Source organism: Plodia interpunctella, chromosome 12 (genome assembly GCF_027563975.2).
Source record: "Plodia interpunctella isolate USDA-ARS_2022_Savannah chromosome 12, ilPloInte3.2, whole genome shotgun sequence".
In the NCBI taxonomy this organism is placed as follows: Eukaryota; Metazoa; Arthropoda; class Insecta; order Lepidoptera; family Pyralidae; genus Plodia; species Plodia interpunctella.
The window spans coordinates 27,578-43,145 of NC_071305.1; the positions used below are offsets into that span (position 1 = coordinate 27,578).

Below are 15,568 nucleotides of genomic sequence, written 5' to 3' on the forward strand. Positions count from 1 at the left end.
AACCTAACCTTTTTTTTTTTTTTTTTTTTTTTTGTTTTCGCAGGGGAATGCATTTACGCACTGAGTGTGGGACTCCTGGGCCGCTATCCAGCCCAGACTACCCACTAAACCCCTGCGGGTGCCATCGGCCGCTTTACAGGGAGGCGCCTCGGATCTATCTAACACAAGACGCCTCAGCGACTGGCCGGTCTCTTTCGCCAGAGACCGGACTCACCATTCTCAGGGGCCCACCGACACCTGGTGGACCCCTGCCGTCGGGTGGGACTAGTCCCACCGATTTAGGGGGGCGCCTGCAGGCGCGCAAGGTAGCGCCTGCGTCGCACCCCCGTCCGCCTTCTGCGGATCGGCTCCGCGAGGGGGTGGTCCTCGCGGTTCCTTTCCTCGGCCTCCCTCTGTGACATAACAGTCTCACAGAAGGAGGCCACTGCCGCCCAGGCTCCGTCACTCCCGAGCATCGCATTGACGACACTCGGGAGCGACAGATCCACTCCACCGAGCACTGCCACCAGATCGTGGCGCTGCCGACTCCACCTGGGACACTGCTCTAGAACATGTTGAGCAGTGTCCCGAGCCTCGCCACAATCGTGGCAGACCGGCTCGGTCTCCCGCTGGGCCACGCGGTGCAAGTACTCACCGAAGCAGCCATGCCCGGTGAGCACCTGCGTCATGCGGAAGGTGAGAGGCTTGCGCCGCCTCAACATCCATCTCTCCAGGACCTGGCGCAGGGCCTCCACTGTGCGTACACCGTACGTTGCCCGCGCCAGGTCTGCCTCCCACCTCCGCATGAGTTCCGCTTGCCCTCGCAAGCGGACCCGCCGGACCATCTCAGGCGAGGGGTGCTCGCCGATTTCCCTCCTGTTCGCCACAAAGTGGTAAACCTCGGCGAGCACCTCCGCCACCAACTCCCACGGCGGGTCGCCCGCGAGGGCTGTGGCCGCAGCGTACGCCACGGTACGGTACCCCCGTATCGCCCTTACCGCGATCACCTTCTGCGCCTGCCGCAGAAGGCGTTTATTCGTCGCGTCAAGGGCGTCCACCCAAATGGGGGCCCCGTACATCGCCATACTCCGACACACGCCAGAGTACAGCCTCCTCACGGCGTCACTGGGTCCACCCAGATTTGGAAGGAGTCGGCCCAGTGACGCAGCCGCCCTGACTATCCTCGGCCCCAGCTCGCGAAAGTGGGGGCCGAAGGACCATCTTCCGTCAAGGATGAGACCCAGATATTTCATCTGAGTACTCACCCTCAACTCCTCATGACCCACCTGGAGGCGCGCCCCTGGGGGAGGACCTCGCGTTCGGGCCCCGCGGAAGAGGAGGACTTCGGTCTTATCCAGACGGACCCGAAGCCCTAGCCTCTCTATGCGGCCGACCAAAAGGGCAAGGCCCATTTCAGCCAACCGCGCCGCCTCGCCGAAATTCGCACCCCGAGACGTGAAGAGAGTGTCATCCGCGTAGCAGATGACACCCGTCCCGGGGGGAAGCCGGCACCGCAAGACCCAGTCGTAGGCGATGTCCCACAGGATAGGGCCGAGAATCGACCCCTGTGGCACACCGCATCCGACGCTCCGCCGAACCATACGACCCCCCCCGTCCTCGTACAGGACAACACGATCCTCCAGGTACACCCCCAACAGCCGCCGCAGATACGAGGGCACCCCAAAGTACCGGAGTGCCTCCCGTATTACACTGTGCGGGATGCTGTTGAAGGCGTTGGCGACGTCTAAAGACGTCGCCAGGGTCACATCGCCTTCTCGATCCGCCTCCTCCGTCACCGACCGTAGACGTCTGAGGGCATCGATGGTGGACCTCTTGGCCCGGAATCCATACTGCATGTCAGATAGACGCGGTCCCGGGCCGTCCTCCACATGCTGAACGAGGCGAGAAGCCACAACACTCTCCAGGGCCTTCCCAGCCTCGCTCAGCAAGACTAGAGGTCGCACTGCCGAAGCCGAGTCCAGGGGCCGGCTCCCCTTCGGAATAAGGCAGAGTCGGCCCTCTTTCCATGGTAACGGGAACTGCCCCTCCCGCAGACAGCGGTCGAGCAGTCCCCGAAACTCCTCCTCGAGATGCACGAGAATTAGCGCAAGCACTCTCCCGTGCACCCCGTCTGGACCCGGTGCCCTCTTCCTTGTTCGGAGGCGGTCGAGCACCACCCCCATTTCGGCATCGGTGACGGAAGGCGGATTAGCCTCCACCTCACCTTCCTCCACTTCGTCAGGCGGCTGTCGGGCCATCCTTGGAGGAGAAAACCCCCGCGGACTGCCGGGGAACAGGTCCCCGACAATATCTTCCAGCAGGGCCGGTTGGAGGGTCTCCGTTAATGGGGCTGCCTGTGGACGCAATTTGTCACGCGCCCATTTGTACGGCCGGCCCCACGGATCTCTTTCTATGCCCTCCACCAGCTCCTCGAAGGCTTCCTCCTTGGCCCGACTGATGGCCAGCTGCAGCTCCTTCCGTTTGTCGACATATACTGCATACAGCCGACCATCCCTCTCCTCGTCCCGGGTGTTGCGTCGCCTGTTTCGACTATAGGCCCTTCGGGCCGCATTGCAGGCAGTGCGGAGGGCGGCAATCTCCGCCGACCACCAATAGATCGCCCGCCTAGGGGGCGCTCGTCCTACGCTAGGCATGGCCGCTCGGCACACCGCTGTGAAAGTGGCGCCGAGACGGCTAGCCGCTTCGTCCACCCCCACTCTAGCTAAAGGCGGAAGACTCCATCGGCCGACGATGGCCGCCTCTTCCGCCAGCTCCCGGTCGAGTCGTGTGAGGGCCCAACGCGGGAACCGGCTGCGCACCCGGGGCGATGACACCGCCTGACTTTGGGGAGTGGCAGACACCTCGAACCGAATATACCAGTGATCCGAGAGTGTCTCCACTCCCACTTCGACCCTCCAATCCATCACTGTGCGTGCGGCGGCAGGGGTAGCGAACGTCAAGTCCACCATCGAGCCGCCCGTCCGCCGCACGCATGTGTAGGCCGACCCCCTATTTAGCAGAGTCAGCCCCGCAGCCAGCGCCCACTCTTCAACCTTTCGCCCCTTAGGTTCCGTGGCTGGGTTCCCCCACGCCGTTGATTTGGCGTTGAAGTCGCCAGCCACAATGACCTTTAGAGGCGCCAGCCGCCTTACCTCCGGCCCCAGAGCGTCCATAAACTGCTCCAGGTCCGGCAGATCCCGATTCGGAGAGAAGTAGACACCAATTATGGCGTACTCTCCCCGAACCGCCACGACAAAACCATTTCCTCTCCTCTTAGTCACGAGGGGAGGGGCGGCACCAGACCTAGCCACGATGGCCACGGAGCCATCCAGATCACCTGTCCAGTGGGACAGGGCGGGAATCGCGTACGGCTCCGAGACCACCGCGACATCCACATCCCACTCCGCCATGGATTGCAGGAAGAGATCCTGCGCCCTGGCACAGTGGTTGAGGTTGGCCTGGAGGAAGGCGACCCCCATCACTCCTCCATTTGGCCATCCGACGCCGCCTCTTGTCTATCCTCTCGCGGAGGAGGGGACGATCCCTTCCCTCTGGTTGACGGGGGATTGCATGACCTACCCCCCATCACATGGTCCGCCGGCTTGCCAGCGTCGCGGCAAACTGCGCAGCGGGGCTCCGCGGTGCAGGAAGAGGACAAATGCCCCGCCTCCCCACATCTGTAGCAGAGCCGACTACGGTCCGTCTGCGAGGGACACAGCGCTGCAGTGTGCCCCTTCCCCATGCACTTGTAACAGTGCATGGGGCGCGCCTCCAAGTGTCGGAGCTGCACGCGGCCCCAACCCACCCTGAGGCTACCCGCCTCGACCAGCTTTTTGGCTGCCGTTACCGGGCAGCGCATCAGGGCAGAGCCAGAGCCCCGCCAGTCCGAGCGGATTTCGCCTACCCAGACGTGATCCTCTGTGCAGCTCCCAGCTTGTGCAACCGCAGCTTTTATTCGCTGCACAGTAGCCGCATCGTTCAGACCCGTCATGCGGAAGTCCGCAGTTTTGACAGGTCTGGAGACATCCGCGACGCCAGCCAAGGCCACCTTCAAGGCCGAGGCAAGTGCGTCCGCCTTGCCTGAGCTAGAGGAGCCGGGGACCTCAATTAATCTCGCTCCAGTCGCACTCGGGCGAATCCGAAGCGAGCCAATGCCCAACTCCTCCAGGTTCACCTCTTGCTCGGCCTTGAGGAGGGCGGAACCGTATGTGGCCCCATTTTGCACTGCCTCCGGCTGTAACTTAAGAATTACAGCCGAGGAGCTAGGGGTCGACAGTTTCTTCGCCGCCCTCACTGGCGCCGCCTTGGGGGACTCCTTGGGCACAGACGTAGGCGCCCCCTTGGGCGCCACCGTAGGCTTGGGCACGGTTGAGGGGGCCCCCTTGGGTACCGCCTCGGGCTTGGGCTTGGACTTTTTGCCCTTTCCCTTCCCTTTGCTCCTCCTCCCAACCTCAACCCAGGGGAGCTCCGGGGGTCCGTCGACCAGAATTGCCGAGGTCGTCGGCCCATCCTCAACTCCAGGAAGCTTCGGGAATCCGTCCGGAGCTGCAGAGGTCGTCGGCCCCCGCTCCATCACCTCCTCGATAACTTCCCCACTACAGCCTTCCACTTCCGCCCGATCAGTCGGCAGCGCCGGACTTAAGCCGGAGGCCTCCGCAATGGCCGCTCTAGTAGCCCTCGCCACCTCCGAACTATCACCCGCCAGTGGGGGGCGGGTGGTCATCCGAGGGAGGCAAAACTTCAGCTCTGCTAGGCGGCCATCTATCATTTTCGCTATGGAAGCCTCCAGCCTCTCCATCAGCTCTTTCTCCGCAGGTGCACCTGACCGCTGTTCCGCAGCTCGCGCAGCCTGATTGGCCTCTCGGCGGGCCTCCTCAAACCCACTGCGGAGCGCAGCGACCTCTGCCCTCATGTTGGCCACCTCTCTTTGGAGACGACCGTTATCGGCTCTGAGACGTCGGACCTCATCCGACTCACTACGCGACACCAGGGTGTCCATTATATCCCTGATGTCCGTAGAGGCCCGCAAAATTTTTGCACTGTAGCCCCCTTTGAGGGAGGTGGTCTTTCTGACGAGGCTGGTTATAATTCCCAGCCTCTCCACCGCGGTGGCCATAAGTCCCTCAGCACCCAAGGCACTGAAGTCCCGTACCTCAATGGGCGCCACATCCGACCCTTCGTCCCCACTCGGGTGTTCTCCCCTCCGGAAGGCCCGAGTCCCCAGAGTGGCTGAGAACGAGGCCTCCACATCCTCCTCCCGGCTCCTTCGCGTTTCAGCCCGGGCTCCCGTCGTATTCGAGGCACCTCGAGCCTTCCCCCTTTTTGCCTTCGACAATGTTTCCGGCCGTGTCCACTCAACCTCCGTGTCCGAACCGGATCCGGACCCACTCGCTACCTCTGAGTAGAGGCGCTTGGTACCCAGCACCGATTCGGACAGCGAGGTGATGGAGCCCACACTTCCCAGCGGATTCCACAGCCTTCCTTGGACCGTTCCTTCCCCTTCCGATCCACCGCGACTTCCTTCATGTTCGGACCTGGACCGCTCCTTATCACTTCCGTCCTTCCCGCCCGAACTTTTCTCTCCCCCCACCAAACTCTTCCCCCCACGCTTTCCACTCCTTCCCTTTAGTTGGCCCTGAGAAGGGCCGTTTGATTGGCCCTGAGAAGGGCCGTTTGGGTGGCCCTGAGAAGGGCCGTTAGGGTGGCCCTGAGAAGGGCCCTTTTTCAGGAAACGCCCGGAGGCGTCCCGCAATTGAGTTCCGTTCATTTTAAGCGCAACGATTGCTCCTTCTTGCACAGTGCCAATTAGCCGTCGGCCTGCCACTCCGTTACGGTGGTCAGGACGCGACGTTGCCCAGGGGACGCGACGAGGACGCTAGCACTGTGGGGTGTCCCCCAACCTAACCTAACCTAACCTAACCTAACCTTTTTTTTTTTTTTTTTGTTTTCGCAGGGGAATGCATTTACGCACTGAGTGTGGGACTCCTGGGCCGCTATCCAGCCCAGACTACCCACTAAACCCCTGCGGGTGCCATCGGCCGCTTTACAGGGAGGCGCCTCGGATCTATCTAACACAAGACGCCTCAGCGACTGGCCGGTCTCTTTCGCCAGAGACCGGACTCACCATTCTCAGGGGCCCACCGACACCTGGTGGACCCCTGCCGTCGGGTGGGACTAGTCCCACCGATTTAGGGGGGCGCCTGCAGGCGCGCAAGGTAGCGCCTGCGTCGCACCCCCGTCCGCCTTCTGCGGATCGGCTCCGCGAGGGGGTGGTCCTCGCGGTTCCTTTCCTCGGCCTCCCTCTGTGACATAACAGTCTCACAGAAGGAGGCCACTGCCGCCCAGGCTCCGTCACTCCCGAGCATCGCATTGACGACACTCGGGAGCGACAGATCCACTCCACCGAGCACTGCCACCAGATCGTGGCGCTGCCGACTCCACCTGGGACACTGCTCTAGAACATGTTGAGCAGTGTCCCGAGCCTCGCCACAATCGTGGCAGACCGGCTCGGTCTCCCGCTGGGCCACGCGGTGCAAGTACTCACCGAAGCAGCCATGCCCGGTGAGCACCTGCGTCATGCGGAAGGTGAGAGGCTTGCGCCGCCTCAACATCCATCTCTCCAGGACCTGGCGCAGGGCCTCCACTGTGCGTACACCGTACGTTGCCCGCGCCAGGTCTGCCTCCCACCTCCGCATGAGTTCCGCTTGCCCTCGCAAGCGGACCCGCCGGACCATCTCAGGCGAGGGGTGCTCGCCGATTTCCCTCCTGTTCGCCACAAAGTGGTAAACCTCGGCGAGCACCTCCGCCACCAACTCCCACGGCGGGTCGCCCGCGAGGGCTGTGGCCGCAGAGAACGCCACTGTACGGTACCCCCGTATCGCCCTTACCGCGATCACCTTCTGCGCCTGCCGGAGAAGGCGCTTATTCTCCGCGGCAAGGGCGTCCACCCAAACGGGGGCGCCGTACATCGCCATACTCCGGCACACGCCGGAGTACAGCTTCCGTACAGCGTCGCTGGGCCCACCCAGATTGGGCAGGAGTCGGCCCAGCGACGCAGCCGTCCTGATGATCCTTTGCCCCAGCTCTCGGAAGTGGGGGACAAAGGACCATCTCCCGTCGAGGATGAGGCCCAGGTATTTCATCTGGGCACTCACCCTCAACTCCTCATGACCCACCTGGAGGCGCGCCCCTGGGGGAGGTCCTCGCGTCCGGGCCCCGCGGAAGAGGAGGACTTCGGTCTTATCCAGTCGGACCCGAAGCCCCAACCTCTCTATGCGGCCGACCAAAAGGGCGAGGCCCGTTTCGGCCAGCCGCGCCGCCTCACCGAAATTCGCACCCCGGGACGTGAAGAGAGTGTCATCCGCATAGCAGATGACACCCGTCCCGGGGGGAAGCCGGCACCGCAGGACCCAATCGTATGCGATGTCCCACAGGATAGGGCCGAGAATCGACCCCTGCGGGACACCGCACCCGACGCCCCGCCGGACCATTTGACCTCCCCTGTCCTCGTACAGGACGACCCGCTCCTCCAGGTACGCCCCCAACAGCCCCCGCAGGTACGAGGGCACTCCGAAGTACCGGAGCGCCTCCCGTATTACACAGTGCGGGATACTGTTGAAGGCGTTGGCGATGTCTAACGACGTCGCCAGGGTCACCTCGCCTTCTCTGTCCGCCTCCTCCGTCACCGACCGCAGACGCCTGAGGGCGTCGATGGTGGACCTCTTGGCCCGGAATCCGTACTGCACGTCAGAGAGACGCGGTCCCGGGCCTTCCTCCACATGCCGAACGAGGCGAGAGGCCACAACACTCTCTAGGGCCTTCCCAGCCTCGCTCAGCAGGACCAGAGGTCGCACCGCCGAAGCCGAGTCCAAGGGCCGGCTCCCCTTCGGAATAAGGCAGAGCCGGCCCTCCTTCCATAATTTCGGGAACTGCCCCTCTCGCAGACAGCGGTTGAGCAGCCCCCGAAACTCCTCCCCGAGGTGCACGAGAATCAGCGCAAGCACTTTCCCGTGCACCCCGTCTGGACCCGGTGCCCTCTTCCTTGTCTGGAGGCGGTCGAGGACCACCTCCATTTCGACGTCGGTGACGGGAGGCGGATCTGCCTCCACCTCTTCTCCCTCCGCGTCAGGCGGCTGTCGGGCCATCCTCGGAGGAGAAAACCCTCGCGGATTGCCGGGGAATAGATCCCCGACAATCTCCCCCAGCAGAGCTGGCTGAAGGGTCTCCGTTAGCGGGGTCGCCTGTGGGCGCAATTTGTCTCGCGCCCACTTATACGGCCGGCCCCATGGGTCTCTTTCGATACCCTCCACCAGCTCCTCGAAGGCTTCCTCCTTGGCCCGACCGATGGCCAGCTGCAGCTCCTTACGGTTTTCCACATACACCGTATACAGCTGACCATCCCTCTCCTCGTCCCGGGGACTGCGCCGCCTGCTTCGACTATAGGCCCTTCGGGCCGCGTTGCAGGCGACGCGAAGGGCGGCAATCTCCGCCGACCACCAATAGACCGCCCGCCTAGGGGGGGCTCGACCTACGCTTGGCATGGCCGCCCGGCACACCGCTGTGAAAGCGTCGCCGAGACGGTCAGCCGCGTCGTCCACCCCCATTCCGTCTAGAGGCGGGAGGCTCCAGCGGCCGACGATGGCCGCCTCTTCCGCCAGCTCCCGGTCAAGCCGCGTAAGGGCCCAGCGCGGGAACCGGCTGCGCACCCGGGACGATGATGCCGCCTGACATTGGGGGGCGGCCGACACCTCGAACCGAATATACAAGTGGTCCGAGAGTGTCTCCACCCCCCCGTCCACCCTCCAGTCCGACACGGAGCGCGCGGCGGAGGGGGTGGCGAACGTCAAGTCCACCACCGATCCGCCCGTCCGTCGCACGCACGTGTGGGCTGTCCCCCTGTTTAGGAGAGACAGCCCCGCGGCCAGCGCCCACTCTTCCACCTTTCGCCCCTTGGGCTCCGTGGCCGGGTTCCCCCACGCCGTTGATTTGGCGTTGAAGTCACCGGCCACGAAGACCTTTAGGGGCGCTAACCGCCTTATTTCCGGCCCCAGGGCATCCAAGAACCGCTCCAGGGCCGGCAAATCCCGGTTCGGGGAGAAGTAAACACCAATTATGGCGTACTCTCCCCGAACCGCCACCACAAAGCCGTTCCCTCTCTTCTTAATCGCGAGGGGAGGGGCGGCACCAGGCCTAGCCACGATGGCCACGAGGCCATCCAGATCCCCCGCCCAGTGAGGCAGGGAGGGAACCGCGTACGGCTCCGCGACCACCGCGACATCCAAATCCCACTCCGCCATGGATTGCAGGAGGAGATCCTGCGCCCTAGCGGAGTGGTTGAGGTTGGCCTGGAGGAAGGTGACCCCCATCACTCCTCCATTTGGCCGACTGGCGCCTCCCCTTGCCTTCCCTCGCGCGGAGGAGGGGACGGCCCTTTCCCTCGGATCGGGGGTGGGTTGCAGGCCCTACCCCCCATCACGTGGCCCGCCGGCTTGCCGGCGTCGCGGCATACCGCGCAGCGGGGCTCCGCTGTGCAGGAGGCGGACAAATGCCCTGCCTCCCCGCACCTATAGCAGAGCCGGCTGCGGTCCGTCTGCGAGGGGCACAGCGATGCGGTGTGCCCCTTCCCCATGCACTTGTAGCAGTGCATGGGGCGCGCCTCCAGGTGCCGGAGCTGCACTCGACTCCAGCCTACCGTGAGGCTGCCCGCCTCGATCAGCTTTTTAGCCGTCGTGACCGGGCAGCGCATCAGGGCAGAGCCAGAGCCCCGCCAGTCTGAGCGGATTTCACCCACCCAGACCTGGTCCTCCGTGCAGCTCCCGGCTTGCGCGACCGCAGCCTTTATCCGCTGCGCCGTTGCCGCATCATTCAGGCCCGTCACGCGGAAGTCCGCGGTTTTGACGGGCCTGGAAACGTCCGCGACGCCGGAAAGGGCCGCCTTCAAGGCCGATGCAAGCGCATCTGCCTTGTCTGAGTTGGAGGGGCCAGAGACCTCGATTAGCCTCGCTCCGGTCGCACTCGGGCGAATCCGAAGCGAGCCGATTCCTAGCCCCTCCAGGCTCACCGCCTGCTCGGCCTTGAGGAGGGCGGAGCTGTATGTGGCCCCTTTTTGCGCTGCCTCCGGCTGTAACTTGAGAATTACAGCCGAGGAGCTAGGGGCCGACAGCTTGGCCGCCCTCGCTGGCGCCGCCCTGGGGGGTGCCTTGGGCGCCGTTGCAGTGGCCTTTGTTGGGGCCGCCGCCGGTCGCTCCGCAGGTTTGGGCTGGGACTTCTTTCCCACGCCCTTCCCCTTCCCCCTCCTCCCCCGGACTTCGACCCAGGGGAGCTCCGGGCATTCGTCGACCACAGCTGTTGAGGTCGACGGCCCGAAGGGCCCCCACTCTGTCACTCCCCCAGCACCTACCCCCTTACAACCCCGCCTCTCAGAGGCCGGGCGTGCAGGGGCCCGAACCTCCAACTCCACCACCGGCTGCTCAAGCCGCGGCGCCGGACCCAGACCGGAGGCCTGATCAATGGCCGTCCTTGCAGCCCTCGCCACCTCGGAGTTGTCACCCGCCAGAGGTGGACGAGTGGCACTCCGAGGACACCCAGCCAGTCCTAACGCTGCCAGACGGCCATCAATCAATCTGGCCATCCTCTGCTCCAGCTCATCCTCCACTGGAGCAGCCTGCCGCTGCACCGTCCGCGCAGCCTGAGCAGCCTCACGGCGAGCCTCCTCGAACCCCCGGCGGAGCGCAGCGACCTCAGCCTTCATAATGGCCACCTCCCTTTGGAGGCGACCATTATCGGCCTTGAGGCGTCGAACTTCGTCCGACTCGCTGCGCGCCACCAGGGTGTCCACGATATCCCTGATATCCGAGGAGGCCCGCATAATTTTGGAGTTGAAGCCCCCCTTGAGGGCGGCAGTCTTCCCGACGAGGCTGGTTATTATACCCAGCCTCTCCACCGCAGTGGCCATGAGTCCATCAGCACCCATGGCCCCAAAGTCCCGCGCATCAATGGGGGCCACCACCACATCATCGTCCCCACCATTCGGGGGTCCTCCCCTCCGGAAGGCCCGAGCCCCTAGAGAGGCCGAGAAGGAAGCCTCGGCATCCTCCTCCTGACTCCTCCTCGCCTCAGCCCGGGCCCTCGTCAGGTGCGAGGCACCCCGAGCCTTGCCCCTCTTCGCCACTGACTGTGCCCGTGGCACACCGACCTCAGTGTCGGTGCCGGAACCAGTCGCCACCTCAGAATAGAGGCGCTTGTTGCCCAGCACCGACTCCGACAACGAGGTGATGGAGCCCGCACTTCCCATCAGGCTCCCCATCCTCTCTTGGCCCACAGCGAGGCCACTCCCGTCAGTTTCCTCCCCAGCGGAATGTTCAGACTCTGAACATTCCATTTCCCCCCTTCCCTTTGTTTGGCCCTGAGAAGGGCCTTTTGGGTGGCCCTGAGAAGGGCCTTTTGGGTGGCCCTGAGAAGGGCCTTTTGGGTGGCCCTGAGAAGGGCCTTTTGGGTGGCCCTGAGAAGGGCCTTTTGGGTGGCCCTGAGAAGGGCCTTTTTTCAGGAAACGCCCGCGGGCGTCCCTCAATGCTTGGTCATTAGACGACATCCTTCACAGTTGCAAATTGCTCCTTCTGCACAGTGCACTTTAGCCGTCGGCCTAACCACTCCGTTACGGTGGTTAGGACGCGACGTTGCCCGGGGAACGCGACGTGGACGCAAGCACTGTGGGGTGGTTCCCCAACCTAACCTTTTTTTTTTTTTTTTTTTTTTTTTTTTTTTTTTTTTTTTTTTTTTTTTTGTTTTCGCAGGGGAATGCATTTACGCACTGAGTGTGGGACTCCTGGGCCGCTATCCAGCCCAGACTACCCACTAAACCCCTGCGGGTGCCATCGGCCGCTTTACAGGGAGGCGCCTCGGATCTATCTAACACAAGACGCCTCAGCGACTGGCCGGTCTCTTTCGCCAGAGACCGGACTCACCATTCTCAGGGGCCCACCGACACCTGGTGGACCCCTGCCGTCGGGTGGGACTAGTCCCACCGATTTAGGGGGGCGCCTGCAGGCGCGCAAGGTAGCGCCTGCGTCGCACCCCCGTCCGCCTTCTGCGGATCGGCTCCGCGAGGGGGTGGTCCTCGCGGTTCCTTTCCTCGGCCTCCCTCTGTGACATAACAGTCTCACAGAAGGAGGCCACTGCCGCCCAGGCTCCGTCACTCCCGAGCATCGCATTGACGACACTCGGGAGCGACAGATCCACTCCACCGAGCACTGCCACCAGATCGTGGCGCTGCCGACTCCACCTGGGACACTGCTCTAGAACATGTTGAGCAGTGTCCCGAGCCTCGCCACAATCGTGGCAGACCGGCTCGGTCTCCCGCTGGGCCACGCGGTGCAAGTACTCACCGAAGCAGCCATGCCCGGTGAGCACCTGCGTCATGCGGAAGGTGAGAGGCTTGCGCCGCCTCAACATCCATCTCTCCAGGACCTGGCGCAGGGCCTCCACTGTGCGTACACCGTACGTTGCCCGCGCCAGGTCTGCCTCCCACCTCCGCATGAGTTCCGCTTGCCCTCGCAAGCGGACCCGCCGGACCATCTCAGGCGAGGGGTGCTCGCCGATTTCCCTCCTGTTCGCCACAAAGTGGTAAACCTCGGCGAGCACCTCCGCCACCAACTCCCACGGCGGGTCGCCCGCGAGGGCTGTGGCCGCAGAGAACGCCACTGTACGGTACCCCCGTATCGCCCTTACCGCGATCACCTTCTGCGCCTGCCGGAGAAGGCGCTTATTCTCCGCGGCAAGGGCGTCCACCCAAACGGGGGCGCCGTACATCGCCATACTCCGGCACACGCCGGAGTACAGCTTCCGTACAGCGTCGCTGGGCCCACCCAGATTGGGCAGGAGTCGGCCCAGCGACGCAGCCGTCCTGATGATCCTTTGCCCCAGCTCTCGGAAGTGGGGGACAAAGGACCATCTCCCGTCGAGGATGAGGCCCAGGTATTTCATCTGGGCACTCACCCTCAACTCCTCATGACCCACCTGGAGGCGCGCCCCTGGGGGAGGTCCTCGCGTCCGGGCCCCGCGGAAGAGGAGGACTTCGGTCTTATCCAGTCGGACCCGAAGCCCCAACCTCTCTATGCGGCCGACCAAAAGGGCGAGGCCCGTTTCGGCCAGCCGCGCCGCCTCACCGAAATTCGCACCCCGGGACGTGAAGAGAGTGTCATCCGCATAGCAGATGACACCCGTCCCGGGGGGAAGCCGGCACCGCAGGACCCAATCGTATGCGATGTCCCACAGGATAGGGCCGAGAATCGACCCCTGCGGGACACCGCACCCGACGCCCCGCCGGACCATTTGACCTCCCCTGTCCTCGTACAGGACGACCCGCTCCTCCAGGTACGCCCCCAACAGCCCCCGCAGGTACGAGGGCACTCCGAAGTACCGGAGCGCCTCCCGTATTACACAGTGCGGGATACTGTTGAAGGCGTTGGCGATGTCTAACGACGTCGCCAGGGTCACCTCGCCTTCTCTGTCCGCCTCCTCCGTCACCGACCGCAGACGCCTGAGGGCGTCGATGGTGGACCTCTTGGCCCGGAATCCGTACTGCACGTCAGAGAGACGCGGTCCCGGGCCTTCCTCCACATGCCGAACGAGGCGAGAGGCCACAACACTCTCTAGGGCCTTCCCAGCCTCGCTCAGCAGGACCAGAGGTCGCACCGCCGAAGCCGAGTCCAAGGGCCGGCTCCCCTTCGGAATAAGGCAGAGCCGGCCCTCCTTCCATAATTTCGGGAACTGCCCCTCTCGCAGACAGCGGTTGAGCAGCCCCCGAAACTCCTCCCCGAGGTGCACGAGAATCAGCGCAAGCACTTTCCCGTGCACCCCGTCTGGACCCGGTGCCCTCTTCCTTGTCTGGAGGCGGTCGAGGACCACCTCCATTTCGACGTCGGTGACGGGAGGCGGATCTGCCTCCACCTCTTCTCCCTCCGCGTCAGGCGGCTGTCGGGCCATCCTCGGAGGAGAAAACCCTCGCGGATTGCCGGGGAATAGATCCCCGACAATCTCCCCCAGCAGAGCTGGCTGAAGGGTCTCCGTTAGCGGGGTCGCCTGTGGGCGCAATTTGTCTCGCGCCCACTTATACGGCCGGCCCCATGGGTCTCTTTCGATACCCTCCACCAGCTCCTCGAAGGCTTCCTCCTTGGCCCGACCGATGGCCAGCTGCAGCTCCTTACGGTTTTCCACATACACCGCATACAGCTGACCATCCCTCTCCTCGTCCCGGGGACTGCGCCGCCTGCTTCGACTATAGGCCCTTCGGGCCGCGTTGCAGGCGGCGCGAAGGGCGGCAATCTCCGCCGACCACCAATAGACCGCCCGCCTAGGGGGGGCTCGACCTACGCTTGGCATGGCCGCCCGGCACACCGCTGTGAAAGCGTCGCCGAGACGGTCAGCCGCGTCGTCCACCCCCATTCCGTCTAGAGGCGGGAGGCTCCAGCGGCCGACGATGGCCGCCTCTTCCGCCAGCTCCCGGTCAAGCCGCGTAAGGGCCCAGCGCGGGAACCGGCTGCGCACCCGGGACGATGATGCCGCCTGACATTGGGGGGCGGCCGACACCTCGAACCGAATATACAAGTGGTCCGAGAGTGTCTCCACCCCCCCTTCCACCCTCCAGTCCGACACGGAGCGCGCGGCGGAGGGGGTGGCGAACGTCAAGTCCACCACCGATCCGCCCGTCCGTCGCACGCACGTGTGGGCTGTCCCCCTGTTTAGGAGAGACAGCCCCGCGGCCAGCGCCCACTCTTCCACCTTTCGCCCCTTGGGCTCCGTGGCCGGGTTCCCCCACGCCGTTGATTTGGCGTTGAAGTCACCGGCCACGAAGACCTTTAGGGGCGCTAACCGCCTTATTTCCGGCCCCAGGGCATCCAAGAACCGCTCCAGGGCCGGCAAATCCCGGTTCGGGGAGAAGTAAACACCAATTATGGCGTACTCTCCCCGAACCGCCACCACAAAGCCGTTCCCTCTCTTCTTAATCGCGAGGGGAGGGGCGGCACCAGGCCTAGCCACGATGGCCACGAGGCCATCCAGATCCCCCGCCCAGTGAGGCAGGGAGGGAACCGCGTACGGCTCCGCGACCACCGCGGCATCCAAATCCCACTCCGCCATGGATTGCAGGAGGAGATCCTGCGCCCTAGCGGAGTGGTTGAGGTTGGCCTGGAGGAAGGTGACCCCCATCACTCCTCCATTTGGCCGACTGGCGCCTCCCCTTGCCTTCCCTCGCGCGGAGGAGGGGACGGCCCTTTCCCTCGGATCGGGGGTGGGTTGCAGGCCCTACCCCCCATCACGTGGCCCGCCGGCTTGCCGGCGTCGCGGCATACCGCGCAGCGGGGCTCCGCTGTGCAGGAGGCGGACAAATGCCCTGCCTCCCCGCACCTATAGCAGAGCCGGCTGCGGTCCGTCTGCGAGGGGCACAGCGATGCGGTGTGCCCCTTCCCCATGCACTTGTAGCAGTGCATGGGGCGCGCCTCCAGGTGCCGGAGCTGCACTCGACTCCAGCCTACCGTGAGGCTGCCCGCCTCGATCAGCTTTTTAGCCGTCGTGACCGGGCAGCGCATCAGGG

General features: G+C 64.3%; 4 protein-coding genes across 4 annotated transcripts; all 4 read right to left on the bottom strand.

Annotated features, from left to right (window-relative positions):
- Nucleotides 1-3,457: 3,457 nt before the first annotated feature.
- On the bottom strand, nt 3,458-5,746 carry LOC135309826 (uncharacterized). The gene has a single exon (XM_064436287.1). It carries the CDS (start codon nt 5,744-5,746, stop codon nt 3,458-3,460), a length of 2,289 nt encoding a protein of 762 aa, XP_064292357.1.
- A 2,611-nt stretch (nt 5,747-8,357) lies between these two features.
- On the bottom strand, nt 8,358-9,344 carry LOC128674398 (uncharacterized; the record flags this gene model as incomplete). The annotated part of the gene is made up of 1 exon (XM_053752894.1): nt 8,358-9,344. A coding segment is annotated over exon 1 (987 nt), but the record flags the coding sequence as incomplete, so codon positions are not given.
- On the bottom strand, nt 9,344-11,359 carry LOC135309827 (uncharacterized). The gene has a single exon (XM_064436288.1). The coding sequence runs from the start codon at nt 11,357-11,359 to the stop codon at nt 9,344-9,346; it is 2,016 nt and encodes a 671-aa protein (XP_064292358.1).
- A 2,837-nt stretch (nt 11,360-14,196) lies between these two features.
- On the bottom strand, nt 14,197-15,183 carry LOC128674445 (uncharacterized; the record flags this gene model as incomplete). Its single annotated transcript, XM_064436289.1, has 1 exon — nt 14,197-15,183. A coding segment is annotated over exon 1 (987 nt), but the record flags the coding sequence as incomplete, so codon positions are not given.
- Nucleotides 15,184-15,568: the final 385 nt, after the last annotated feature.

Excerpts from the sequence above, each read along its gene's own strand:
- LOC135309826 (XM_064436287.1), bottom strand. The coding sequence starts at position 5,746 with ATGAACGGAACTCAATTGCGGGACGCCTCCGGGCGTTTCCTGAAAAAG.
- LOC135309827 (XM_064436288.1), bottom strand. The coding sequence starts at position 11,359 with ATGGAATGTTCAGAGTCTGAACATTCCGCTGGGGAGGAAACTGACGGG.